The 23,926-nt window shown below is 16.3% G+C and overlaps 7 protein-coding genes across 7 annotated transcripts, besides 60 other annotated features; 5 read left to right on the forward strand and 2 right to left on the reverse strand. All coding sequences in view use genetic code 6, as the record gives it.

Moving 5' to 3' along the window:
• Positions 1–25: part of a microsatellite that runs on past the window's edge.
• Positions 26–164: 139 nt separating this feature from the next.
• Positions 165–1,322, forward strand: IMG5_195900 (hypothetical protein; the record flags this gene model as incomplete). The annotated part of the gene is made up of 3 exons (XM_004024269.1): positions 165–700; positions 860–899; positions 949–1,322. The coding sequence occupies exons 1-3, from the start codon at positions 209–211 to the stop codon at positions 1,320–1,322; spliced, it is 906 nt and encodes a 301-aa protein (XP_004024318.1). The 5' UTR covers positions 165–208.
• Positions 738–843: a microsatellite.
• Positions 754–850: a microsatellite.
• Positions 907–940: a microsatellite.
• A 1-nt stretch (position 1,323) lies between the features above and the next one.
• Positions 1,324–1,376: a microsatellite.
• Positions 1,377–1,439: 63 nt separating this feature from the next.
• Positions 1,440–1,478: a microsatellite.
• A 79-nt stretch (positions 1,479–1,557) lies between these two features.
• Positions 1,558–3,844, reverse strand: IMG5_195910 (malate dehydrogenase, putative; the record flags this gene model as incomplete). Its single annotated transcript, XM_004024270.1, has 3 exons — positions 1,558–2,216; positions 2,260–3,534; positions 3,619–3,844. The coding sequence occupies 3 exons, from the start codon at positions 3,842–3,844 to the stop codon at positions 1,558–1,560; spliced, it is 2,160 nt and encodes a 719-aa protein (XP_004024319.1).
• Positions 2,223–2,255: a microsatellite.
• Positions 3,536–3,601: a microsatellite.
• Positions 3,538–3,597: a microsatellite.
• Positions 3,549–3,599: a microsatellite.
• Positions 3,549–3,609: a microsatellite.
• Positions 3,566–3,610: a microsatellite.
• Positions 3,568–3,610: a microsatellite.
• Positions 3,845–3,980: 136 nt separating the features above from the next.
• Positions 3,981–4,020: a microsatellite.
• A 195-nt stretch (positions 4,021–4,215) lies between these two features.
• Positions 4,216–4,259: a microsatellite.
• A 44-nt stretch (positions 4,260–4,303) lies between these two features.
• Positions 4,304–4,364: a microsatellite.
• Positions 4,365–4,624: 260 nt separating this feature from the next.
• Positions 4,625–4,690: a microsatellite.
• Positions 4,689–4,742: a microsatellite.
• A 1,449-nt stretch (positions 4,743–6,191) lies between these two features.
• Positions 6,192–6,230: a microsatellite.
• A 135-nt stretch (positions 6,231–6,365) lies between these two features.
• Positions 6,366–6,427: a microsatellite.
• Positions 6,428–6,615: 188 nt separating this feature from the next.
• Positions 6,616–6,735: a microsatellite.
• Positions 6,644–6,735: a microsatellite.
• Positions 6,674–6,736: a microsatellite.
• Positions 6,737–6,873: 137 nt separating this feature from the next.
• Positions 6,874–6,917: a microsatellite.
• A 1,160-nt stretch (positions 6,918–8,077) lies between these two features.
• Positions 8,078–8,126: a microsatellite.
• Positions 8,078–8,146: a microsatellite.
• A 53-nt stretch (positions 8,147–8,199) lies between these two features.
• On the forward strand, positions 8,200–9,483 carry IMG5_195920 (protein kinase domain protein; the record flags this gene model as incomplete). The annotated part of the gene is made up of 8 exons (XM_004024271.1): positions 8,200–8,222; positions 8,262–8,330; positions 8,377–8,504; positions 8,542–8,819; positions 8,868–8,990; positions 9,028–9,159; positions 9,204–9,315; positions 9,431–9,483. The coding sequence occupies 8 exons, from the start codon at positions 8,200–8,202 to the stop codon at positions 9,481–9,483; spliced, it is 918 nt and encodes a 305-aa protein (XP_004024320.1).
• Positions 9,317–9,395: a microsatellite.
• Positions 9,484–9,624: 141 nt separating the features above from the next.
• Positions 9,625–9,675: a microsatellite.
• Positions 9,676–9,793: 118 nt separating this feature from the next.
• Positions 9,794–11,246, forward strand: IMG5_195930 (hypothetical protein; the record flags this gene model as incomplete). The annotated part of the gene is made up of 2 exons (XM_004024272.1): positions 9,794–10,104; positions 11,105–11,246. Exons 1-2 carry the CDS (start codon positions 9,938–9,940, stop codon positions 11,244–11,246), a joined length of 309 nt encoding a protein of 102 aa, XP_004024321.1. The 5' UTR covers positions 9,794–9,937.
• Positions 10,108–10,185: a microsatellite.
• Positions 10,108–10,187: a microsatellite.
• Positions 10,110–10,179: a microsatellite.
• Positions 10,112–10,195: a microsatellite.
• Positions 10,337–10,385: a microsatellite.
• Positions 10,432–10,483: a microsatellite.
• Positions 10,793–10,869: a microsatellite.
• Positions 10,936–11,100: a microsatellite.
• Positions 11,044–11,096: a microsatellite.
• Positions 11,247–11,828: 582 nt separating the features above from the next.
• Positions 11,829–11,865: a microsatellite.
• A 304-nt stretch (positions 11,866–12,169) lies between these two features.
• Positions 12,170–12,198: a microsatellite.
• A 12-nt stretch (positions 12,199–12,210) lies between these two features.
• Positions 12,211–12,259: a microsatellite.
• A 1-nt stretch (position 12,260) lies between these two features.
• Positions 12,261–12,299: a microsatellite.
• Positions 12,300–13,001: 702 nt separating this feature from the next.
• Positions 13,002–13,063: a microsatellite.
• A 264-nt stretch (positions 13,064–13,327) lies between these two features.
• Positions 13,328–13,452: a microsatellite.
• Positions 13,373–13,446: a microsatellite.
• Positions 13,375–13,479: a microsatellite.
• Positions 13,480–15,058: 1,579 nt separating this feature from the next.
• Positions 15,059–15,102: a microsatellite.
• Positions 15,063–15,110: a microsatellite.
• On the forward strand, positions 15,096–17,222 carry IMG5_195940 (hypothetical protein; the record flags this gene model as incomplete). The annotated part of the gene is made up of 3 exons (XM_004024273.1): positions 15,096–15,879; positions 15,927–16,623; positions 16,904–17,222. Exons 1-3 carry the CDS (start codon positions 15,405–15,407, stop codon positions 17,220–17,222), a joined length of 1,491 nt encoding a protein of 496 aa, XP_004024322.1. The 5' UTR covers positions 15,096–15,404.
• Positions 16,784–16,886: a microsatellite.
• Positions 16,792–16,886: a microsatellite.
• Positions 16,793–16,867: a microsatellite.
• Positions 16,793–16,886: a microsatellite.
• Positions 16,824–16,868: a microsatellite.
• A 36-nt stretch (positions 17,223–17,258) lies between the features above and the next one.
• Positions 17,259–17,306: a microsatellite.
• Positions 17,279–17,328: a microsatellite.
• A 764-nt stretch (positions 17,329–18,092) lies between these two features.
• Positions 18,093–18,140: a microsatellite.
• Positions 18,141–19,833: 1,693 nt separating this feature from the next.
• Positions 19,834–19,884: a microsatellite.
• Positions 19,885–20,081: 197 nt separating this feature from the next.
• Positions 20,082–20,530, reverse strand: IMG5_195950 (RNA binding protein, putative; the record flags this gene model as incomplete). The annotated part of the gene is made up of 3 exons (XM_004024274.1): positions 20,082–20,289; positions 20,331–20,449; positions 20,513–20,530. 3 exons carry the CDS (start codon positions 20,528–20,530, stop codon positions 20,082–20,084), a joined length of 345 nt encoding a protein of 114 aa, XP_004024323.1.
• A 92-nt stretch (positions 20,531–20,622) lies between these two features.
• Positions 20,623–20,673: a microsatellite.
• Positions 20,674–21,869: 1,196 nt separating this feature from the next.
• Positions 21,870–21,919: a microsatellite.
• A 704-nt stretch (positions 21,920–22,623) lies between these two features.
• Positions 22,624–22,678: a microsatellite.
• Positions 22,679–23,042: 364 nt separating this feature from the next.
• Positions 23,043–23,067: a microsatellite.
• A 284-nt stretch (positions 23,068–23,351) lies between these two features.
• IMG5_195960 (ribosomal protein, putative) lies at positions 23,352–23,822 on the forward strand. Its single transcript, XM_004024275.1, has one exon. It carries the CDS (start codon positions 23,372–23,374, stop codon positions 23,726–23,728), a length of 357 nt encoding a protein of 118 aa, XP_004024324.1. The 5' UTR covers positions 23,352–23,371; the 3' UTR covers positions 23,729–23,822.
• The last annotated feature ends 104 nt before the right edge of the window (positions 23,823–23,926 follow it).

Raw genomic sequence — 23,926 nt, forward strand, 5'->3', positions numbered from 1 at the left:
TATATATATATATAAATATATATATTATTTATTTTCTTTATTAACTATAATTTTTATTTTATAAAAACATTTCTAAAAAATAAATTTAATATTTTTTAATTAGTTATTATTATTTTTTAATCTTTTATTATATATAATTTATTAATATTTTTTGATTTTCTAAAAAAATAAATTAAAATTTTTCACTAAAATAAATATTTAAAAAGGTATGTATTTATTTAACAGAATCAACAGATTAAGGTATATGTTATCTAATCCAGCTGGATAATTATTTTTAGGATCTATTGGAATAATTACTGCTTACAATACATTTTATCATGTTACAAAATATTTTAATCTGAACGAATAGTGGAAAAATGTATATAAAAATCTGTCTAATTAAGAACCTTATTATTTATAAGGAGAAGAAGCATTGATTTATCCATGGTTAATAGATAATAATATAAAAGACTGGGAATTCAAATAAGTAAGAATAAGAGGTTATTTTAAAGATGAAAGATTTTTCGTACGTAGAAAAAGAGATGGAAAAGAAGGATTTTTAGTTTTTGCTCCATTCGTTACAGCTGTAAAAAGATTAAATCATAGACCTTAAATAAAAGAAGTGTTACCGGTAGAACATGTTATTTTTGTTAACATAGGTTGGGTAGCACTTGAACATTAAAAGAGTGTAGAATTAGGAAGTGAAATAGCACCATAATTAGTAAATAAAAAAAAATAATTGATATAAAAAAAAATGAATATATATATATAAACATATATATAAATATATATATATATATATATATATTTATATTTATATTTATATTTATATTTATATTTATATTTATATTTATATTTATATATTATTTATCTTATCTAGGATCTTGATGAATCTTAATTTTATACTGATTTTTATACATGTATAATTTCTTTTATTTATTTATTCTTTTTTTTCTTTATTTTAAATAGAATTAAATCCTAATCCGGAAAATCCTAATGAAAAAGAATAAATAACAATGACAGAAATATAAGGTATTGTAAGAAAAGGAGAAACTGAAAATTGGCTTACTGGAAGAAGAAATTGGCCTTAATAAAGTATTTTTAATTGGGTAGATTTAGATTTTATGGCTAGATTCTTCAGAGTTTTTAATTTAGATTCTGCTAAAGCTGCATATATTGAAAGAGTTGTTTCTGAATTAGAAGAAGAAAGCTATCCTATACCATCTACTAAAGAAAACTTTGATAAACCTTTAATAACTCCTTAATATCATTCTTAATAATTAAGCTTAAATATAGCATTATCTGTTTTATCTTTTGCTTCCATATTATTTTTGAAGCGTTGAATTATTATATAAAATATTATAAAAAATTTATTATTAAAAATATATAAAAGATTTCATAAAAATTAAAAAAAAATAGTTATTTAATTATATTTTAAATATATATAAATAAAATAAAATTATATATATATATATATATAAATTTATATATATAAATATTTTTTTTGATAAAATATATATAAATATATTTATGATTTATTCATATTTATAGATAAATATAAATATACATGTTTATAAATCAAATTTTTGAATTTATACCTCTAAGATTTCTTTCTAAAATAAAATTTCTAATATTCTCTTCAATTTCCTACAAATCACATTTAATTCTTGCCACTCCAGTTTTCATAGCTGATTCTGCGACTGCTTTTGCTACTGCAATTGGTACCCTTGTATCTAGACTACTTGGTATAATATTATCTGGAGATAGTTCATAATCTGGTATTAATTATGAAATAGCTTATGCTGCTGCCATTTTCATTTCTAAATTAATTTCTTTCGCTCTTACATCTAATGCTGCTCTAAAAATACCAGGGAATGCTAATGAGTTATTAACTTGATTTTTAAAATCTGATCTTCCTGTACCAACTATATATGCACCTTCTTTTTTTGCATCTGCAGGCATTATCTCCGGTTCTGGATTTGCCATTGCTAAAATCATACTTTTTTCATTCATAGTCTTTACCCATTCAGGTTTAAAGGCTTTTGCAGCCGAAACACCTATAAAAACATCAGATTTCTTAACACATTCTTCTAAGCTACCTATTACATTTTAAGGATTCGTCAATTCAGCAAGTTCATCTTTCTGTTTATTCATATTAATAGGTCTATTTTTATATATAGAACCTTTTGTATCACATATGATGATATTTTTTATTCCAATACCAAGTAATAAAGTAGCTTTTTAAAAAATAAAAATAAAAAAAATAAAAAAAAAAATTACTTATAGATAATCCAGCTGCCCCTCCTCCATTTACAATTAATTTAATATTTTCGGCTTTTTTTCCTGTTAATCTTAAGCAATTTAATACTGCAGCAAGTGTAACAATAGCTGTTCCATGCTAATCATCATGAAAAACAGGAATATCTAGTCTTTATTTGAGTGTATTTTCAATTTCGAAACATTCTGGAGCTTTTATATCTTCTAAATTAATGGCACTAAAGACCGGTGCAATTCTTTCAATAATATTAATTAATTTCTTAGGATCTTTTTCCTAAATACATATCGGAACTAGGTCTACTCCTCCTAATTATTTAAAAATACAACTCTTTCCTTCCATTACAGGTAAACCAGCTCCTGCCCCAATATCTCCGAAACCTAGAACAGCTGTGCCATTGCTAATAATAGCAGCCCAATTGCTTTTAAAAGTCAATTCTCTAACTAAACTAGGCTATAATAATATCTCGTCTTCAATAGCCTCATATGAGGCTTACTAAATCAACTCAAATACATCATCCAAACTTTTCATTTTGATCTTCGATTAAGTCTTAATCATTCCCTAAAACCTGGCGTGTAAAGCCAGGGAGTTTTATTCATGAGAATGTCCTATTAAATGAAAATCATTAGGCCATCTTTAAATCCAGGCTTTATTTCCTTCAAAGAAATAATTCTTAAATCTTGCAATAACACTCTCTTTTGTATAAATAGGTGTAAAAATATTATTTGCATGTAAAAATTCCACACAAACTTTCTATAAAATTACTGTTAATTTAGTTTTATTATTTAAAGCTTCCTTATTTTCCATTATTTTCTCAAAAACATGCTCTATTAAGCTATTTGGAACAAACCCCTTCACAACACAATCCATACATCCTCTTAAAATAATTGAAGAAATAAACCCACAAGGCAATTCCTTATCTAAACCATTTTTTTTTAACAACTATCTAATATAGTTTCTTTAATGAGAACCGAAAATAAGTAAAGAAACGTCATTTCTCTTCGATAAAATATCTTATATTTACAAACTTCGTTCTTCTTTTACATTAAAAAGCTCAACTCCGACATAAGAAGAGCTTAAACTAGTAAAAGCCTCTATAAAATCTTCAATATTTTGGCATTTATTTATGTTAATAACGAAAGGATAAGCATCTATATTTGTATGTATCTTATAAAATAAGCAATTAGCCTCTAATTAAGGAATAGCAGCATCTATATGCCATTTATTAGTTTCAAAAGCATGATAATCAGTTCCATCAGTAACTAAAGCTAATGCATTACCTATATAAAATATATATAAATATTTTATAAATTTATAAATATATGTATAAATATTTTATAAATATATGTTTAAATAAAAAAGACCTAAATTTGTATATTTATATATATTATTATAATCTTTTTATATTTCTAAGCAACTAGCTCCTACACCAGGAGAATATACTAAAGATAAAGAAAATGAATCATAAATAGGAACTTTTAATTTTATTTAAAGTAACCCATGGTATCTTTTTAAGTTCTAACGTAAACGAGCATTACACATAGGAGCGTTTTATTAATTTTATCTTAATTCAGTATTAGCTGCACCCATTATTAATATTATTAAATGTTTTATAATATGTATAATAAATATATTATTTAATAAAATTGATTATTTTTTAAATAATTATATTATATATTCTTTGATAATTCTTTTGTTTTTCTATTAATTTATTAAATAATTATATAAAATAAAACATAATAAAAAATAAAAAAAATAAAATAATATGATAGTATAAAAATATATATAAAATTATATATATATATATAATTAAATAAATAAAATAAAAAAGAAAAATAAATGAAATTTATAATATAATAAATAAAAATTAATATTTCTAAATGTTTCAAACAACACAAAATAAAAAAAAAATTAATATTTAAAATAATTATGCTTAATAATTTAAGAATTTAAAGAATTTGAAAAAATGTAATAAAAAAATAAAAAAATGTTATTAAAATAAATACTATTGTTATTATTATTTTTTATATATTGTTTTTATATTTATCGTTTTTATTTATTAATTTTTATATTATAAATTTTTTCCTTTATTACTTTTTTTATTATATTATAATGATTATATTTTTTCTTAATTTACCTAAATTTGTTTTTTATAAATATAAACCAAAAATTATTTATTATTATAATAAATTTTAATTTTTTTTTTTTATTTTATTTCAAAATATATTTTCAAACTTATTAAAACACGCTATAATAATCATATTTTTAATATTTTCTTTTGTAAATTGATAATGAAACTATTTTTATAATATAATTATTTTTGTTAAAATTATATTAACATTTTTTTATATAATTAATTTAATTTAATTTATTAAAAATAAAAATCAATAATATAATAAATTATAAAATAAAAATATATATAACTTAAATAAAAATTTATTTATATAAAAAAATAATTTATTTTTTTATTAGAAAAAATTAATATATTAAAACAAAAAAACATTTCTAATAAATAATTAAAAATTAATTTATTAAATGTAATATTATTCATTTATAAAAAAAATAAAAACTTATATATCTATAATTTTAATTTTTACATTATATATATAATTTTTTTATTTTAAATTCTTTTAAAACATAAATAATATTATTAATTTAATCAATAAGTTTATCTTAACAAAAACTAATGAAATTAAATTCAATAATTTTATATATATGAATTTATTTCCAAACAATGACAAAGTAAAACTTTATATTTTTGTTTGATAACCCTCTAAAAATAAATATAATAAAATACGAAATATACACTCAAGAATAATCTCAAAATCAAAAAGGCAAAATAGTAACTTAATATATACATTTTTTCAATAAAAACATATAAAACCCAATAATACTATATTTTAGATAAAATTATTATTACATATAATAAATTTTTACTACATGAGTATTTATGCAGAATATAAATTCAAAAAGAATCTAAAACTATATGTAAAATGATGAAAAAATAAATATTATTATGAAAAAATTTACAGATTAAATTAATGTAATATGCTTTAAACACTATTAAAGAATAATGAAGCAAAAGAAGCATTATCCTTAAACCTTATAAAAAGAAATATTTATAAATACTTGGTAATAATAAATAAGAAATAATGTTATAATGTAAATTCGAAAATTCCATTATGAACAATATAATAATTACTTTTAAATAAATTTCAAAAAAATTATCAAATAAATTTAATTTTTATAAAAAATACATATACAATAAATAATGTTTAAATATTATTATATAATAGCGAATATTAATGATAAAATCTTTAATTTTTTATAAAAAATCCAATAAATTAATAAAAGAAGTTTCAATAATAATACTAAATTCTTTAACTATAAAATAAAATTTATTATATTATTTTAGTTTTAACTTAACTTAACTTTTTTTTTTACACTTATAATTGTTATAAAGTAAAGTATTTTTAATTAAAAATAAGAATATATGAATATATATTTTATTTTTATTTTTTTATTAATTTATTAAGTAATTTAAAAAAAAAAAAAAATTAAAAAGGCGAGAAAAAATGCTTATTATCTTTTTTTAATTGAGTATTTTAAAAAAAATTAAAGGAAAAATAAACAATTATATATATTATTATTTTTTGTAAAAAATAATAAGATATTATATTATATTAAAATGAAAATACTATAAAAAATAATATAGAAGCTTAAAAAATTTCCTAATTTCTTCTTAAAAGTAATTGGAATAAAAAACTAATGTTTATTTATATCAAGTTTTCCTTTAAATTAAAAATGATAAAGAATATAAAAAATAATTCGTAAAGCAAAAAATGAAAGAATATTCATAAATAAGAAGTATATAGAATATTTAAAAAAATTGATTTTAAAGAATAAATTTATAAAGATTGCTTAAAAGGATTTAATAAAAAATAATATATAAAAAAATTATTTAAAAATAATATTTTTATTATTAAATTTCTTTTTACTCAGCTAGTTAATATATATAAGTTATTTGATGTGTAAAAATAAAATTAAGTTGAAAATTTATTTTTAATGTAAAAAAAAAAAATATAAAAATATAAGAATATTAAATAGTGTTAATATATTTAAATTAAATAAATAAATATTATTAAAATAATATAAATATGATATATTATTTAATAATTAAAATATATAAAGATAAAAAATATATATAATTTAATAATAAATTTTAGATTTAATGATTAAAAACATTTAATAATATCTATTAAATATCTTATTATAATAAATTAAAATATATATTTTTTAGAACATAAATTTATATAAAATATAATAGTCATTATAAATATATCAGATAATTGGTTTTAAATATATATAAATAGATATATATATTTGAAAATATAATTATAAAAATATATAAATTTAAAAATATATAAATATATAATATATAAATATATAAATATATAAATATATTAATATATAAATATATATTCAGCATAATATATGTTTACTTTTTTTTTTATAAATATTTTTTTAAAATAAATTCATCCTAATTTAAAATAAGCATAAATTACTTTAAATTTTTATAATATTTTTAAAAATATATAAATAATATAAAATTATAAATATATATATATTTTTTATTATTTTATATATTTTTTTTTTTTTTTTAAATCAATTAAAAAGAAAAAAATACATAATTATAAAAAAAATATTTAATGTCAAAAAATTTTTAAAATAGTGAAAATTTGAAAAATCTTAAAGAACTTTACATTTAAAAATATTCCGAAAAGCGAAAATCAAACACTAATCAGCAAATTATATTTTCAATAAACAAAAGCAGTTTAATTAATAATCATAAAAATCCTATTTAATAAATTAAACTATCTTAATTGTAAAATCAAACAAGTAAATTAGAAATTAATTCAAAAAATCAAGAAGTTAATATAATTTTTTTTTATAAATAAACATTAATATTTTTATTTTAAAAAATAAAAATAAAAGCCTAAAAATTTTAAATTTAACATATAAATTGATTCAAAAGAAAACAATTCTTAAAGAAAAAATGAAAATTAAACATTATATAAAAGTTAAGTATATGAAAATTAAATTAATAAATAAAAATATACACAGTCTTAAAATATAACTAGAAACAATTCTTTCCTTAATTAAATTTCTTCACCAAACAATCTAAAAAAAGAGTTTAATTCAAACCAAAATCTGTAAAAAATAAGAAATTCTAGAGGATCATCAGGTTCTATATATAATGAAGGAAAAAATATAAACAATTAGCTATTAGATAAATATAAATAAAATCCTTTTTTGAATTATAAATAGTTCAGTTAATAATAATCATAAAAAGATATTTAACAAAATATAAGCAATTTAAAATTTTCATCAAATTAATTTAGTAATTCTTAAAATAACTCATAAAATAATATAAAATAATAAAATGAATTAAGTCCTTTAAATAAAAATAGATAATTAATAGAAAATAATTATATTAAAGATAAACTAAAATTTTAAACTTGTATTTTATTATAAAATTAATATATATTATTATTTTTTAGAATAATTATTGAATAAGAATTTATTTAATTATTAATATATTATTGGAAAAGGAGGTTTTGGAAAAGTAAAAAGTTAAAAAAATATATAAATTACATTTTATCATATAATTTAAAATTTTATAAGAATATTAATTAAAATTACAAAAATTAAAAAATAATTATTTATTAAACATTTTTTTATATCAATTTTTACTAATTTAAAAAAAATAATATTAGAACAATGATAATATATTATATTAATATATGAAAAAAATAATAATTAATATATATATATATATATATATATATATATATATTTATATATATTTATAATTTATATTTTATTTTTATTATAATAAAAAGGTTTGGCGTGTTGAAAATAAAAAAAATAAATAAGTATATGCAATGAAAGAAATGTTAAAATCAAAGTATATAAATATAAAATATATTTTATTAAATATGTAAAGAATAATTACAAAAAGAAGTATACATTCTGTTATGAGTGAAAGAAATTTACTCGCATAATTAAAACATCCGTATAATAAAATTAATTTATTTTTTATTTGATATTAATAAATATAGATTTATTGTAAATATGAATTATGCTTTCTAAGATAAAGATAATTTATATTTACTTATGGATTTAGTAAACGGAGGAGATTTGAGATTTCATATTGGTTAATAGAGAAGATTTAAAGAAACCTAAACAAGTATAAAAAAAAACTATTAAAAAATTAATTAAAAAAGAATTCTTTGCATGTTGCTTGATACTTGCTCTAGAATATTTACATAATAATAATATTATTCATAGAGATGTAAAACCTGAAAATCTTGTCCTAGATACTAATGGTTATGTAAAATTAACTGATTTAGGTGTTGCAAGAGAATGGAAGGAAGAAAATGCTTAAGATACATCAGGAACTCCTGGATATATGGCTCCAGAAGTAATGTGTAGATAAAATCACGGAATAGCCGTGGATTATTATGCGTTAGGAGTTATTGTATATGAATTTATGATGGGAAGAGTAATTTTTTATTATTTTTTATTTTTGTTTCTTAAAAAAAAGAAAAAGAGACCCTATTTAGGACGAAACAGAAGAGAAATAAGAGACAACATTCTTTCAAAATAAATTTAAATAAAAAAACATGAAATTCCAGAAGGATATTCAATTGAAGCTGCAGACTTTGTTAATAGAGTATATATTTTTATAAAAAAAAAACTAAAAAAAAAAGATGATTTAAAGAAAACCTATAAATAGATTAGGATATAATGGACCTTAAAGTGTAAAAAATCATCCTTGGTTTAATAATTTTTAATGGGAAAAATTATATAATAAAGAATTAAAAGCTCCTTATATTCCTATAGTATTTAAATATATATGTATGAATATATAAAAAAAATGTAATAGTCAATAGAAAATAATTATGAATATAGATAATAAATATCAGTTGATGATATAGATTCAAATGAAGAATTAAATTAATAAAATGCACTACTTTTAAGAAAAGAAAGTGTTTAAAGTATATATAAATAAATATTTATATATATTTATATATATATATATAAAAATTAATTAATATATATATATATATATATATATTTTTTTTATATTTAATTATCTTATTTATTATTAAGATTTGTTTGCTGGATATAATTATAATATTGAAGAATTTTTAAAATAAGCATGAAATAATAAAAAAGTTTTTTTTAATATTTATATTTAAGTATGATAATTTATAACAAAAAAATATATAATTAATTTAAATTTATATAAAAATAATTATTTTTTTTTTAAAAAAAAAACTAAATAATTAATTATTTTTTTTAGTAAATATATAATATAAAAAAAAATATTAATATTAAAAATAAAAATTAAATTATGAAGTAAATTAAATCTTTAATCACTGAAAATTAAGAAAAAAACCTATTTTGATATAAACACATTTTAAAAATAGTAAAAAGAAATAAGAAGACACATCTGATTAAGAAAGCATTCAAAAACATAATGAAAATCTTAATAAACAGGAATTTTTTAAATATCAAGATGAAATACTTATAAAAGAAGAGCAAAAAGAACTTGATAAAATTTAGCAAAAACTTCTTTAAACAGACCCAAATAAATATTTCGAAAAAATTATTGAAATGAATGATTTTGCAGTCCAAAAATTAAACGAAAACTAATAAAAAGATGCACTAATAATATTACAAAGATGTGAAAGAATGCTTGAATTATCAGCAAATGCAGGATAGATAATAGACAGAAATTTGATTATAGTAGTGTTATATAATCGTGCATGTACATAATAAAGGTAATAAATATATATATAAATAAAATGTATAAAATATATAAATATATAAACTATATATATATATAAATATATATATATATATATTTATATAATTTTAAATTGTTAATATAAAAAATAAAATAAATTTTATAATTTATTTAAAATAATAAAATTTATTAAATATACTATATAATTTAATTATCAAAATAATGTAGAACATAAAATAAAAAAAAAATATTTATTTATTTTCTAATTAATATATATAATTTTTTTAATATTTAAATATTTTTTATTTATATATATATGTATTCGCAAACATTATTATACATTAAAAAATTATAATATATAAATAAAAAAATATTTAAAATTAATTAATAAAAATATATATTATGAAATTAATATTTCAATAAATAAAAATTTATACATAAAAATTAATATCTTCTTAAAATTAATTTAATTATTGTATAAAAAATATAATATTTAAAAATATAGATGTATTATATATATAAATTTAAAACAATAATTTAAATAAATTACAATTTAATATTGTAAAAAGTATCATTAAATTTTAATTAAAATAAAAATTATAATTGTTAATTATAATATAATTTTTTAAATAAATTTAATAAAAATTATTTTATTTAAAAAAAAATTAATAATAAATTTATAAATGTAAATTAATATATAAAATTATATATGATTTTAAAAAATATATATAATTTAAATATATTAATATATATATATATATATATTATTTTATATATATTTTTATATATATATATATATTTACAAATTTTTAATACTTTATTCATTTAATTTAACTATTTTTTATTTAATATATCCTTATATTTTTTATTTTATTATTATTTTTTTATTATTTTTTTTATATATTTAATTTATATTTTTGCTTTTTTTTATTTAAATTTATATTCTATTTATATTTTATTATTTTTTTTAATATTATTTTATCTTTTATTACTTTTTTATTTTTATTTTGATAATTTTTTTATTTTTATTATAGTCTATGGATTTTGGATAAATGTTCTAAATATATTGATGGTGTAATATATAATTTATTAATTAGTTTAAAAGAAGATGATGAATAATTCGATAATCTATAATAATAAAATAAAAAATCCTTAAAAGAATATATTTCCTACTGAATTAAAAAAAGGACATTTCTAGTTAAATCTTATCTTTAATGTTGTGCTATTTTATCTTAATAAGGTTTTCATTAAAAAGCCTTAGAAACTGCTTTCGAAGGTGTCAAAATACTTAAAAAAATTCTTTAAAAATGCTATTAATATATAAAAGAATTACTTCTTAAAAACAATAATATAAAACTTCAAAAAAAAACAGAACAAAAATAATATTAGATATAATTCGAAAAACTTGTTCTTTAAAATGCCTTTAATATTCTCTAAACTATATAATAGATTGCTTTTGTTGATGAATAAGATAAATCTTAAATCTATAGTTATAGAGAAGCCAAAAAAAGTCTTTATTTCTGGAAAAATAATCCCGATAATAACGAAAAACATCTTCGAATGGAACTAAATGTCCCCACGAAATTAAATGAAGATGAAACTCGGTCAATTTTAGGCGTTTAAAATGGTTAAGAATGGATAGAAAACTTTAATATAGGTTCTATAATGCATATGATTCCTATAAAATATGACGAATTTATATTCTAAGGAGACTTTATGTATGAAATTTCTAAAAAAATGATTCTAGAAAAAGTTTTTATATAAAAAAATATAAAAAAATAAAAAAAATATAAAAGGTAATTTATCTTTCTATTAATTATTTTACAATAGCTACAGAAATAAGATTTATAGAATTAGAAAAGCACTAAGAAAAACAAGCTTCAGAAAATAAATTATAAACAGAAGGTTATTATTAAAGCGAAATGTATCATTTAAAATCTATTTAAATAGCATGTTAACATATAACAACTAAAAGTCCATATATAAATCATATAATAACTTCTTATCATAAACACTATAACTTAAATTTGGAAACTATTGTAAATTTATATATATTATATTATATATTTTTAAAATATAATAGATAATTTAAATTACAAAAATAAAATAAAAATAAATAAATAAAAATGGAAATTTATATATATAAAAAAATATAAAAAAATAAAAAATAAAATAAAAAGATATAAAAATTATATATATATATATATATATTATTAAATATATATATATTTATTTTACATTCTTATTTTTATATTCTATATATATACTAATTTATATATGATTATTCATAAAATATAATTTGCATATAATAAAAAATATTTTTTTAAAAATAGCTATAATTATTTATTATATATATATACATATAATTTTTTTTAATAAATATTTATATATTTATATATTAGTTAGAAGAAAGTTTAAATTCTTATTAAGAACATAATAATATGTTTAATAAATATTTATAAGTTAAACAATAAAATTTAAGCCATTTATAGAATTTATCATTTAATATTAAATAAGTTGATAGTAATTAATAAGAAGCATAATAATTTGAAGAATTAGTTGATAAATTCATAAGTGTAATGAGTGAAGATGAATAAACACCTATATATAGTAATTTAAAAAAATAATAATGCTTTTAAAAAGGCTCCTAATCTAGTCGCTCATATAACAAATAAGATGAAAATTAATAAAGCGATGTCTAAAAATAAAGAAATACTAAATTTGATTTTAAATATAACAACTTTACTGCATCTAATACCAATTTTAATACACCTAAAAGTGTTTAAAGTGTTCGAAAATCGATTTTAGAATTAACAAATCAAAAATATAATATTAGTGGAAATATTAAAAAAAATATTTTAAGCAAAAAAACTACAAATCCAACAATACAAATAAATAATAACAATTATAATAATATACTTTTTTTGACTTAAAATACTAATAATAGCATAAATATAAAAAATAATAATAATGAGAAATAAAATAAATTATAAAAAAAAGAAAATAAATTAAAAAATTCAAAAGAAAAAATAAAAGAAATATTTTAAATAAACTTAAAAAAATTCGAAGATTGGGAAAAAAAAAACAAAAAAAATTAAAATTCTGAAAATTCTATAAATAATTAAAAATTAATAACTTTAAAAAATATAAAAAAAGAAACAATAAAATAACTACTTTAAGAAAGTAAAATTATACCAAAAATAAATTTAAATGATTTAAAATTTTTCACTAATGTAAAATAATTTTCACCCTTAGAAAAATAAAAAAATAAAAAATGAAAAAAGATATAATTAAAAAAAAATATATATAAATATATAATATAAAATATAAAAATATATATATTAAATAATAAAATATATATAAATATAAATATAAATATAAATAGAAATATTAATATAAATTTAAATATTTATTTTAATCAATTTTATTTTTATTACAAAAAATAATTATGTTTTTTCTTCAAAAAATACCATTTAAATCCTTCTTTATTCAAAATAAAAATTTACTTTTTTTATTTTCATAAATACCTTAATTAGAATAAGAATTAAAGAAAAATATTTTAGAAAAATAATATACATCATGTATTTAAATTTTATAAAATTTGATTTAATAGAAATTTTTAAATTATCCTTTTAATCCATCTATAATATTAAACTAAAGGTTTTTTTTTTTCTTATTTTTTTTTTATTTATAATTAGAATGTTATCAGAAATTTACCTTTATTTATAATAATATGATGATTCTTTTAAAATTTTAAACGAAGCTTTAAAACATACAAAAGATTATGAAAATAAAGAATAATAATCATATGTTTTATGTGATATTGCAGGAATTTATTTTATAAAATAAGAATATTAATAAGCATTAAATTACTATTAATAATCTCTTGAAATCTAATAAAAAAATAGCGAATTTCATGGATAAACATTATTAAATTTTGGTTAAACATTATTATAAACAGGAAAAGATGCAGAAGCATAATAGACCTTTGAAAAAGCCAAAATAACATTTTAAAATTTAATCTAATCAACAAAAGACGAAACTTAAAAAAATGAATTATAAAAATTATTAGGTTAAAAAAAATATTTAAAAAATAATTATAAATATTATTTTTTTGAAATTAAAAAGCTTATACAATTTATATACTTGGCTAATTATATTTTGATAAAAATTAATTTAATGAAAGTGAATAATAATTTAAAAGTTCACTAGAAATATACAAGCATATATACGGAAATGATAATATAATATTAATAAAAAATAAAAAATTCTTAGGATTAATAAATTAAAAAAAAAAAAATCATGAATAGGCCTTAAAATACTTTCAATAAGCCATAAACATATATTCTAAATAAAAATAAATCCATGACTGGAACGATTATTTAAACCTATTATTAAATTGCGCTTAAATATATTAAAATATGAAAAAATACTAAGAAGCAATTACCATAAATAATCTTTTATCAAAATACTTACATTAAATTAAAAATGATAATATCCTTCTTGCCGTGAAACAAAACCTTGCCTAAATTTCAATTTAATAATAATAATACTTTGATGCCAAAATACATATATAAGAAGGACTTAAGTTAATGTAAAGTAAACCTATTAATATTCAAAAAGCTATTTTGTAGTCTTAATTAGCTTTCGTTTTGGTGCATTAAGATAAAGATTATCAATAAGCATATGATTTGGCTAAAGAATCTTATGAGTTTTTTAAAAAATCAGGTTAAAATTAAGAAGCTATGAGAGATTGCTTAAAAACTTTGGGTTTAGCGACAAAAGAATTGGGAAATTTAAATTAATCTTTAGATTATTTAAATTAAATTAAATGAATTTATTTTTAAAAAATATATCTAAAATATTTTTTAATATTTTGATATTTTTTATTTTTTTTTATAAAAATATTGTAAAAATTATAATTTAATTTTTTATTAAAATAAAATTATGTATTATTTTTTATCATAATCAACATTTTTAAACTTATTAAAAATATTTATAAAGAAGAAAAATATTATATTAATAAAAAAAAAATGATTAAAAAGCTTCTCAAATACAGATTTTCATATACCGTTCATAACCAATCTTATATTCATGGTATTTCTGATAAGCCTTTACAATATTAAACAATAGGCTAAAAACTAAGACAATAAGCACATAATTATTCTGACCATCCCGCCTTAATATCTCATCATTAAAATTCAACATTTACATATTCCGATATTTACTAAGAAAGCGAAAAGTTAGCTGCAGCTTTAATAAACATTGGACTTTAGAAAGGTGATAGAATCGGTATATATTCCCCAAATAACTACGAATGGATTTTGACCTAATATGCAGCTTCAATAGCCAATTTAATTTTAGTAAATATAAACCCTAACTATCAACTACATGAATTAGAATATTGTCTATCTAAAGGTAATATAAAATAAAAATAAAACTAAAAAAAAAAAAGTCGGAATTCGAGCATTAGTAACAGCTTCTTAGTTTAAAAAAATGAACTATTTGAAAATGTTAAATGAATTAATTCCCGAACTTGAAACTTCTAAATCAAAAGAATTAAAAAATTCTAAATTCCCGAAATTAAAATACATAATTAAAATAGAAGACTCACCTACCTAAAATATGATTAATTTTAAAAGCCTAATGTAAATTCCTAAAAAAGAAGATTTTTCTAAAATAAATAAAATTCTCAAAAATACAAGTCCTGATGATATTACAAATATTTAATTTACTTCAGGCACAACAGGAAGGCCTAAAGGAGCTTCTTTGACACACTTTAATATATTAAATAATGGATATTATATAGGTTTTTTTTTTCTATTTTATTTTTATTTTATTTATATATACATAAAGCTGATAGATTAGGACTAAATTCATAAGATAAAATATGCCTTTCAGTCCCTTTGTATCATTGTTTTGGTATGGTAATAGGAAATCTATGTGCTCTTAATTTTGGAGCAACAATAGTAATAAATTCTGAAGGTTTTAGTGCTTAAAAAACATTAGAAGCAATAACAAAATATAAATGTACTACTTTATATGGAGTTCCAACAATGTTTTATGAATATATCAAGGAATACGAAGCTTATCCCCATTAATATAATATAAATAGCTTAAACAAAGGAGTTATGGCAGGTTCTTTATGCCCATAAGTTTTAATGGAAAAATTAAAAAATTAATGGAATATAAAAGACCTATAAATATGCTATGGAATGACTGAAACCTCACCTGTTTCTTTTCAAACTTCTAAAACAGATTCATTAGAAGATAGTTGTAGTACAGTAGGTTAAATACTACCCCATTTAGAGTCAAAATTAATAAATAAAAAAGGAAAAATAGTGCCAAGAGGAGAAATAGGCGAAATATATATAAGAGGATATTCAGTAATGTAAAAATATTGGGATGATATAAAAAAAACTAATGAAACTATCGATATAAACTCATGGATCAAAACAGGAGATTTAGGAAAAATGGATGAAAGAGGATATATGTAAATTGTAGGAAGGTCTAAAGATATCATAATAAGAGGAGGGGAAAATATATATCCAAAGTATATAATAAAAATTTAAAAAATTTATTAATATTATATTAATAATTAAGAATTTATATATTTACAAAAGCTCTATATATAAAAAAAAAAATATAGGCTTTTTGATAATGTAATAAAAATTTTAAAATTAATATATAAAAAAATTAATTAAAAAAATAAGATATTTATTATATATATATATAATATATTATATTCAAAAAATATATTTAATATAAATATATATATATAATATATATATATATATTATATATTATTTATATATACATTTTTTTATTTTTAGGGAAATTGAAGAATATCTTAGAAAGATTCCTAAAATTATGGATGTATAAATTGTTGGTATACCAAATAAAAAATATGGAGAAGAAATATTTTGTTTAATCATACTTAATCCAAATGTTTATTTTGATAAGTAAGAAGTATATGAATTTTGTAATCGAAAAATTGCATATTTTAAAGTTCCAAAATATGTAAAGATTGTAGATTAGTTCCCTCTTACTGTTACTGGAAAACCTTAAAAATTTATTATTGTTAATGATTTAATAAAAGAAATGGATGGTAACGAACATAATCTTCTTAAATATTAAATTAGAGAATATTGAGTATTATTTTTATTTATCTATTATTTTTTTGGAAAATATTTTTTTTTAATTTTTTTTTTATTTTATTTAATATATTTATTATTTAATTATTATTTTGTATTTAATAAAAAAACAATTAAGAATATACTTATTAATATTAAAAAACCTTATAATAAAATAAAATTAATAAATATATATTACAAAAATAAAAAAAAAAGATAAGATAATAAAAATATAAAAAGAAAATGAATGTACTTATTTTATTAATTTATAAAAAAATACATAATTATATATATATATAATTAAAAGATATTATATATATTAAATATATCAAAAAACTAATTTTTATTGAAAATAAGGTCTTAAAATATTAATAAAAATCAGAATAAAATTATGATTCAGATGAAAAAACACAAGCATTTGATTAATCATCATCCAAAAATGTAAAAAATCATATACGATTGATAAATGTAATAAAATAAAACTAACTATATAATAAAAGTAAAAAATAGACTTTAATTGATCAAGCTAATTAAATTTTAGGCGGATATAATAAAGATGTAGAATTTTTAAGATAAGAGATTTCATAAATAAAATAAGAAATTACTATTTATAATAAAGAAATAGTCAATACTACAAAACCAAGTATTTCATCATTAATTAAATCTTTAAAATTAAATACTGTTTTATAACGAGATGAAAATTTCAAACTTTAAACATAAATAACAGAATTAAAAAAAGAGAAATGCTTATTATAATAGCTTATTATATAATGCATTAATAAATTAGGTATTTTAGAAGTTTAAGTAGGTTAATACCAATGAAAATTAAATTTATTATTTGGAAATATTTATTTTATTTATATATTTTTTTATACTTATATAAAATCTTTATTAATTTCTTAATTATTTTATTTTTTTAATTAATATTAGTTTTTTATGAAAAAAAAATTATAATATTAATACAAAAAAATGTTTATATATATCTAAAAATAAAATATAAAAATTTAACAGTATTTATATGTATTTTTTATTAATATAAAGAATATTTAATTTAATATATGTGTTTATTTTTAATTACTTAATATAAAATTATAAGAAATTTATTAATATTTTTATTATACCCCTGAACATAAAAATTATTTTTATTATATTATATATTTTACAATATTTTTTAAATAAAGAATAATAAATTAAAATTAAGATATATTTAAAATATTTAATAAATAAATTTTAAACTACCACTAATTTTATTCAAACTTACAAAATATTAAATTAAATATTTATATAAAAAGAAAGTTTATATTTTACAATAAAAACATAATTATTAATTTTTACAGCAAAAATAACATTTTTGATAATATATATAATAATAAACCAATACGAAAAATCTAAATTCTTTATTTAAAACAGAAAAAAAAAAAAACTTTTGAATATAATTTAATATAAAAAATAGAAATCATTAGAACTTTAAACTTGAGGTAATGAAAATAATTAAGATAATGAATAATACATAAATGAAACTTTAAATTAATAATAATTTAATTTTTAATGTTATTAAAAGCATAAATATGAATGCTTTAAAAATGAAAAAGTTCATAAAAAATAAAACAGAAAAAATATCTATTTAAGAAATTTAAAGAATTTTTTAATAAGTAAAATATTTTGTAAAATAAAAAACTAATATAAATAAATAATAAATAATTAATTATGAGATTTTTAAAATATGTAAAATAATAAATTTAAAATTATTTCATTTTTTTTTAAATTATTTTAAAGAAAAAATACAGGAAAAAAAGCAATAAAACTAAGAAATTAAAAAATTAAAAAGTAGAATATTAAAAAAATAAGGATTTTTGTTTGAAACATATATTTATTGTGGAGTTTTTCTAACATTTTGTCTCAAATTTTAATCGTTTTTTTTTTATTTTAATTTTTACATTATATATTTACAATCTCTATTTTATATTTTTAATTATATTCTATATTTTTTTAGGTTATTCTCTCTTTCAAAGCGAAAATGAATAAGATTAAATTGTTTTTTTTTTCGGAAATTAAATGTAAATTTAGTAAAGAATATTTAAAGTTTTTAATCGTTTTTTTTTTCATATATATATATATATATGTTTATTTTATTTTATAGAAATTCGTGGGATAAATATATTTTTTTAATGAATATTTATTACCAAAACAAATTGTAATAGTTAAGGGAAAAAAAGATATCTAAATAGTAAAGAATTAAATTTTAAAATCTGAAATTTAAGAAATTATCTATTTTCTTTTTCTCTTTATAATGCTTAGTATGGTATTATTTAAATAAATAATTCCTTACTAAGCATTAGTTTATACATGAATTTTATAAGGATTACTAAATTAAATAAAGGAATAACATACTTAAATTTAAAAAGAATTGAATAAATTGTTTTTCTTATAGTATAAAAACGTATATAAAAAAAATTAAAATATTATGTTGAATAAAATATATAAAAACAGAAAATTTAATATCTTTTTTTTTTTTTACATTTTACAAAATTAAATTAAAAATAATTGTATTAATAACGAAAATATAAAAAATTATTTAAATATTCGCTAAACTTCAACTAAAAGAAATACAGTAGAAAAAACGTTCAATAATTTATAAGATTTAAATAATTTATATTTAAAGCATTTAAATGATAAATATTATTAATTAAAATATAATAATTATAAATACTTTAACAAAAAAGAAAATTAATAATATAAAAACAAAAATTATATAACTATTATTATTAAATAAACATCATTTTTTATAATGATGTTTCTATCAAAAAATAAAAAAGTTTAAAATATCACATATTTATAAAACAATGACGTAAAAATTAATTATATTCTAGTTTTATATTCATTATTAGGCATTTTTAAGCCTATCAATTTCTTCTTACTTTTTATTTAAATCTGTTTTCTTATATAATTTATGAGGTTAGTAATATAAAACAATTAAATATCTTCCACCAACATTAAAACCATTTAAATGTTCTACAGCAGTTTTCGCATCAAAAATATCATCATAAATTACAAATGCTGTTCCTTTTTTATCGCCTACAACTCCTCTATTTTTTATTTAAAATTTAATTTTTTACATATTTTTTACTTTCTTATTTGTCTGATTGGACCATAATTTCCAAATACATCATACAACTCTTCGGCTGTTATTTTATATGGAAGGTTTCTTACATAAACTACTCTATTTACTTCTGGTGGCAATCTTATCTTTATATTTGTTAAAAAAAAATATTAGTTAATACTTTAATATATATAAGCATATATATTAACATTTTTGTTGGTGTACATTTTATTTATTTATTTATATTTTTTTATAAAATGATTTATTAATAAAATTAATTTTAAATTGATAATTTATTTAATATTATATAAAATATGATATATAATAAAAAAAATTAATATATACAAAAAAATAAATATTAAAAAAAAAACATGGATTATAATTATTAATTGTAATTATTATAAAATACCAAAGAAGATTACGGCTAAATGTTAATAAAACTCGACAAAGATTATTACTATATAGGTGAATAAATAAATGGAAACTTATTAATAAATTTATTATAGCCATTTCCATCAAATGAGGTAATTTTGCATATAAAAGGTGTTGAAAATATTTAATTTTTTTACTGTCATTAAAGAAATAGTAACCGTATTATATTTGAGAAAAAAATAAATCTTAATTATAAAAATGAATAAAATTGTTATTAAGATTAATTAGTAACAGAATTGTAGCATGGATTCCATAACTTTCCTTTTTCAATTTAATTACATTATAATATTCCTGGCTCATTATAAACGGATTTTAAAGGAGGAAAAGTAAAAGTATAATATAAAATTAAGTGTTATTTAGAAAATAGAATATTAAAATAAATATTACAAACAAAAAAGCGTTTAAAGTTACGTGAATTAATAGACACTTAATTCGATAAAATAAATGAAAACGAAATAAAATAAAGTATTCACTCATGTTTTGGTCTATTTAGTCAAAAGGATTGCTATGTCCAAGCACATTTAGACCGTTTTTTTTTCTAAAGTGGTGACTTAGGAAAATTATACATAAAATTGTTAAACCAAACTTAATTAGAAGCTGTGACAATAGTAGTTTAACTCCAAAACCTGTTTTCAATAAAAGACAACAAAAAAAATTCATAAGTAATAAGCAAGAAAATAGTACACGAACAACAATACTATTGCGGTGCTTAAGGAAATTCTTAAGACTATATATATTTTGAGCATGATTTTTTATTTGCAAACGAAAACGTTTCGGAACCTTTACAACCTTCAATTTAAACCCAATAATTTTCTAATTCTTATATTATTGAAGTCCAAGTACATTTCTCAGGATGCTACTCTAGTTTATTATGTTTGTAAATTCCTGTAAGTATAGTCTTGACTCTTAGGCCTAAATTGAAGAATTTTAAGGACATTCAAGAGGCTATAAATAATATAAGCTATATGGAATAATAAGAAATTGAAGTCTTATAGTAGGAGTTTAATGAATTTAAATAAAACTTAAATTGTGCATTCAGCTCTTGATATTGAATTAATTAATGATACAGTAAAAAGTACGAATAATTTAAATTAAAAATTGAGTTATACTACATATTAAAGAAATTTTGATGGTAATTATAATAAAATTAATGAATTAAATAATATTAATAATGATTATAATAATTATTATTATTAATCAAAAATCTAAATGGCAGAAATTAATAAAAATTTCAATTATGAGAATAATAATAATTATAATAATGCTCTTAATTAATAATTTTATTCTTAAAAAATTGGAAATATTAAGCCTGCAATATAACTTAATAGAGGTTTTTAATTTAATTAAATGAGTAATTAAAATGTTTATTGATTATTTAAATTCCAGACTATTTTTTTTTTAATTTGTTCTATTTATTTATATATAATGTAAAAAAATTATTTTCAATAAGAACAATTTTTAAAAATATATTTATTTTCATTATAATTGTATATAGAAGCACTCAAATTTAAATATCTTTATATAATTTACTGAAATTCTTTGTCCCATTCCTCATTTATATTTTAAATATTTTCATCTCATTTTTTATTAAAATTATTGTATAGAATTCGAATATGGAAATCTTCTAATTAATTTGCCAAATTTTTTTTAATGTAATTTTTCAAAAGGTAAATATCTTATTTATTACAATCTATTTTATAATACCAAAATAAATTTATATTATTAAAAAAATATATATAAGTATTTACATCTATTATTTTCTGTGTGTTTAATTTCAATCAAAGCTTTTATGTTTATAATAATTTATATATCTTAATTTTTTAAATGCTTTTTTATTTTAAATAAATTTATCTTATTAATTTAATAACTAAATCTTCTTGAAAAGATGTAAAAAATTTTAGTAATATAATAAATAATTTTATATATTTTATAAAAAATCTTTAAATTAATATAATGTATTAAACTTATTATTATTATTATAAAATTTTATTAATAATTATTTCATTGTTTTTACAGGTATTTATGATAATTTTATATCTATTTATTTTTAAAATTAAGCAAAAAATTATTATTTTGTTATTTGATTTCATTCTAATTTTTTTTTCTAGATTTAAGACATTATGATAACTATTTATATCATAAAAAAAGCATTCCTTAATTCTATTTAAAAAAATATTAATTTTAAAAACTATAAATAAATATTGAATAAATAAAAATTAATATTTAGTATTTAGTATTTATAAAAATATTTATTTAATATTTTTTTGTAAATTATATATTGGAAATAAATAAAAAATGAATTAATCTAATAAAAATAAAAATAAAAATAAAATTAATTAAATATTATTTTAAAAATTTAAAAAAACATTTAAATTTGAACTTTAATTTTTATTTAAATCTTAAAAAGTTTAAAAAAATTTCTATAAAAAAAGAAAATATAAAATAATATTTTAAATAAAATAGGAAAAAAATAAATTTAATATAGGTTAAAAATTATTTATTTAAAAAATATAAATATATAATATTTACTAAATTTTTATGATTTTTTTGTTTATATAATTCAAAATAATCATTATAATAAATATATCTAATTAAATAATAAAAAAAAAAAAAAAAAAAAATATAAAAAATACAAAATGGCATTCAGAAAAAAAGAAAAGACCGTCAAAAAAGTTAATTTAGATTTTCACATAGACTGCTCTTAACCCGTAGAAGATAAAGTTATTGTTTTAAATGATTTCGTAGAATATTTAAGACAAAAGACTAAAGTTAATGGAAAATTAGGAAATTTGGGAGAAAACGTTACCATTTCTTCAACTGGATCAAAAGTAACTGTTACTTCTCATATTCCTTTCTCAAAGAGATACTTGAAATACTTAACTAAAAAATACTTAAAGAAATAAGACTTAAGAAACTATCTTTATGTCACCTCTTCTGATAGAAAATCATACTAATTAAGATATTTCAATATTTAATAAGACAATGCAGAGTGAGACATTCTTGGACTTTTTTATTTAAAAAAATTATTAAAATTTTTTATGTAGTTTCCTTCTACATATTTTTTTATTTTAATTATTTAAACAACAAAAAATAATATAATTTATTTATATATAACTTATATGTACTTCTAAAAAACTAAATAAAATGCCTTATTTAACAAATATTATTTTAGTTTTTTTTTTTTTCACAAT

Source organism: Ichthyophthirius multifiliis, assembly GCF_000220395.1.
Source record: "Ichthyophthirius multifiliis unplaced genomic scaffold scaff_1120509251399, whole genome shotgun sequence".
NCBI lineage: Eukaryota > Ciliophora > Oligohymenophorea > Hymenostomatida > Ichthyophthirius > Ichthyophthirius multifiliis.